This window comes from Galeopterus variegatus, unplaced genomic scaffold, assembly GCF_000696425.1.
Source record: "Galeopterus variegatus unplaced genomic scaffold, G_variegatus-3.0.2 Scaffold4536, whole genome shotgun sequence".
Taxonomy (NCBI): Eukaryota; Metazoa; Chordata; class Mammalia; order Dermoptera; family Cynocephalidae; genus Galeopterus; species Galeopterus variegatus.
In genome coordinates this window covers 4,565-8,511 of record NW_007730647.1, presented here as the reverse complement: position 1 = coordinate 8,511, position 3,947 = coordinate 4,565, and the positions used below count along the sequence as shown (strand labels likewise).

The window sequence follows — 3,947 nt, the reverse complement described above, 5'->3', positions numbered from 1 at the left end:
CACCCCAACCCCCTGTCCTTTATCTTCTCCATCACAGACAATGGTTTCTATTAAGCAATTCTATTGACCAGAAAGAAACAAGATAGGAACAGGTGCACTGTCACGAGGCTAAAAGGGTTCTAATCTAATCTGTCTAGAGAAGCATAGCAGGAATTTGAAGCTTTGATTCATTTTTTAATCTGCTGTCAGAAGATAGTCTGGGTCTTGCGACCTTCATGAGCCCCTTGTTTTTACTGATTTCTATTTTGAGCTTGAACGCTGTGTCAGAGGACAGCAGGTGAAACAGATATGTAAGCCTTTCCTCAGTCTCCCTGCATGGAGATGGCACATCCTGATAGGAGACCTGGGCTCACAAGGAGCCCATTTTCCTTCCAGCTCCCTGCAGACTGGCGTCCTTAGAAATATCCAAGGTACTAGGTCAATAAAATTTCCATACAAGGAATGTCATGGACAAAAGGGACTTAGGGAAGTAAGAAAAGGGCTTTAGCACTCTGAGCCTCAACTTCCTCGCCTGTAAAATGGGACAAGCGTACTTAACTCAATGGATGCTGTGTTGATTAAATGAGATAGAGTGTGTCAAGGTACAGAACCTGGATTAGAGGAGCTATTTAGCGGTTATGAGTTGCTCCCTCTTCCTCTTTGGCTTTTAGAAAAGCCATTATTATAAAGGGCTGGTGAAGCTCAGTTGGTTAGAGCGTGGTGCTGATAACACCAAGTCCAGGGTTCAATCCCTGTACCAGCCAGCTGCCAAAAAAAAAAAAAAAAAAACCACTGTAACTCCTTCTGAGATACCCATAAGAAGAATGGATAATGGTACATCCACATGACAAATGCTGTAGCCCTTAAAAGGGTATCTTTGGGGCTGACTAAGATGTAGAAATACTCAGCATTAACTTGTATATAGAAAAAAGAACAAGTCATAAACCATGTGCATAATAAGCTCTTAAACATGTAAGCATGTGCCGTTCTCACAGAGACAAAGAATACACCTCATCTCTGGGTGAGGACTGATTTTTGTGTTTGCTAGGCTTTTCTGAATGTTCCAAGTCTTCAACAGTAAATGTGTCTTATTTTCCTAATTAGGACAAAAATTTGCAGGACACTTTGAGACAACAAGGGGCTTTTAGTAATTTTCACATGGCAAAATGTAAAGGGCAGGACCAAAAAGACATAATGATGGAAGTGACTGTTGCTGTGATTTTGCAAAGGATCCAAGAACATCTGACCAGTGATAACAAAAATGATCATAGCAACAACAAAAACCAGTAATAATAACACCTAATATTTTGAGTGCCTACTATGTGTCAGGAAGTGTGTTAAGTGTTTTCTTTTCAGAATAAACTACTCTAGAAGGCTGGTAGTATTCTTGTGTCCATTTTACAGAGAAGGAAACAAAGATTCAGAGAAATTAGGTAACTTTCCCAAAGGATCAGCAATACCCTCGCAGAGGAAAGACAGATACAGGCGGGGCAGGGGGACCTCTGCCCACCAGTCTGGCATCATGGGGACAACTATGTGTCTCTTGTTCTGGTGAGTTGGTGCCCCCCAGAGTCACCCCTCCCCCATCATCTATTCCAGGTTGTCCAACAGAACATTCTGTGATGATGGAAATATTCTAGACCTACGCTATCCAACACGTAGCCACTAGCCACAGGTGGCTGTTGAGGCCTTGCCATGTGGCCAATACTAAATAAATGAATTGTTAAGTATTTGCCTTTAATTAATTTAAACCTAAATTTAGTTAGCCACATGTGATGAGTGGCTACCATATTGGACATTACATCTCTAGTCCACTTCAATCTGCACGGTTGACCCAGAGGAGTCCTGGGTCCAGCCAATCTGGGCATTCCCATCTGATGGAGAAGGCCTCCGTGAAACCTAGACAGATTTTCATGTCTTCTACCCACCTGGCCACCAGGATAGACCAGCCTCTCTGAGGAGGTTATGAGCTCTTCTTTATTGCCAAGATAGAAAAAGGGCAGGGAACAACATCACTGAAATCTGTTGAGTGTTTATCATGTGCCTGGGCACTGTGCATGTGTGGTCACCTGGAATCTTCACCCCTCTTTATGTGGTGACAGTGATTATTCCCATTTTACAGATAGGAAAACAGAGGCTTCAGGAGGTGAAATAACCCATGCGATGTCACAGAATGGTGTAGGGCAGGACTGAGATGTGAACCCATAGCTGAACAATTCCACCTCCTCATACGATCTCCCTCAATCAAACTTGCAGCCTCCCAACCTGAACTCCAGACATGTCTCTAAATAATTCCTTTCCTTACTGGTGTAAGAGGCCAGGAAGAAGTAACTGTCTGCCCCAAGATACTCACATATATGAGTCCTGAGAAGTACCGTTCCCTCAGGTTGTGTAGCACGGAGGCTTCGTTGAGGCATGTCAGCTCCGCCATGTCCTCCACCTTGGAGAACTTGGGCGGATTCATCTTCTGGATGTCATCTTTGCCGACTGTGACCTTTTTGCCATTCTCCACCAGCTCCACGATCACCTCATCCCCCTTCTCCTCCTTGATGCTGGCCGCCTCGAAGCCCTGCTTCTCTGAAGGGACCCAGACCAGCCTTTTGGCGGCCCAGTCGGCCTGGGCCACTGGGCTGTTGATGATATTTTTGTCCACAAAAAGGAACTTCTCATCATCACTGAGTTGGCCCTTCTGTGCCATGATGCCTGGTGGTTGGTCCCCTGTGGAATAAGGTGACAGGTCAGAATTGGGTCAGAACCAAGCCCTAAAGACAGATAAACCTCTCTCCTCACCATGACTAGGGACACGGTGTGCAGAAACATCCCACAATGTACAAAGATGCTCCTGCAGTATTGTTTATGTTGTCCAAGAATGGAAACATAGGTCCTTGAGAAGAGGATTTGCATCATTGCCCATAATAGCAAAAAAATCAAGGAACAACCCAAATGTCCATCAACATGGGATGGATATGTAAACCATGGCATTTTCATACAATGAGATTCTATCCAGTGGCTAAGGAGCAAGAAGTATGTCTACATGTGCCGACATGGAAAGATATCCAAGTCTTACTGTTTACTGCAAAAATAAAGAGAGTCCTCAAGAGGTTAAACGTAGAACTACCGTATGGTGTAGCAATTCCATTCCCAGGTACATACCCAAGAGAAATGAAAACATACACCCATGCAAAACTTGTAAGTGAATGTTCATAGCAGCGTTATTTATAATCACCAAAATGTAGAAACTCGAATGTCCATGAACAGATGAATGAATAAAACATGGTATGTCATACAATGTTATTGAGCCATAAAAAGGAATGAAAGACTGGTACATGCTAGAACACAGCTGAACCTTGAAAACATTATATGTGAAGAAGCCAGTCACAAAGGACCATTAATGTATGATTTCTTTAACATAAAATGTCCAGAATAGGCAAATCCATAGACACAGAAAGTAGATTAGTGGTTGCCAAGAGCTGGGAGAGAATTTGAGGGTGACACCCTAAGGGGTGCAGGGTTCCTTTCTGTGGCAATGAAAGTGTTCTAGAGTTTATTGTAGTAATGGATACTCAACTTCAAATATACAAAAAGCCTTTGGATTATACGATTCTAAACAAGTATTAAGCTCTTAAAAAATAAAGAAGGGGGAATTGTAAAACAGTAGATATGACAGCCCATTTTCGATTTAAAAATATTTAGAATCTACGCAGGCAAAACAACTGAAGAAATACTCACTTATTGAGTGCAGTTGTAAGGGGAATTTTAAAATTTTTGAAATTATGGTAAAATACCCATTAAGTAAAATCTACCATCTTAACCATTGTTAAGCATTCAGTTCTGTGTGGCATTAGTAACATTCACAATGTTGTGTAATCATCACCACAATCCGTCTCCAAAACCCTTTTCATCTTGTAAAACTGAAACTCTACACCCTTTAAACAATAATTCCCCATTTACCCCTACCCCCAGCCCCT

General features: G+C 42.4%; 1 protein-coding gene across 3 annotated transcripts in view; it reads right to left on the bottom strand.

The window, feature by feature from the left end:
- Positions 1–2,691, bottom strand: part of MYH11 (myosin, heavy chain 11, smooth muscle) — a 111,919-nt gene extending 109,228 nt beyond the window's left edge. For all 3 annotated transcript variants that reach the window (XM_008587771.1, XM_008587769.1, XM_008587770.1), the window contains exon 1: positions 2,333–2,691. In XM_008587771.1, coding sequence (XP_008585993.1) covers positions 2,333–2,677 — 345 coding nt within the window. In that variant the 5' untranslated portion in view covers positions 2,678–2,691. The remainder of the gene's footprint in view (positions 1–2,332) is intronic.
- Positions 2,692–3,947: the final 1,256 nt, after the last annotated feature.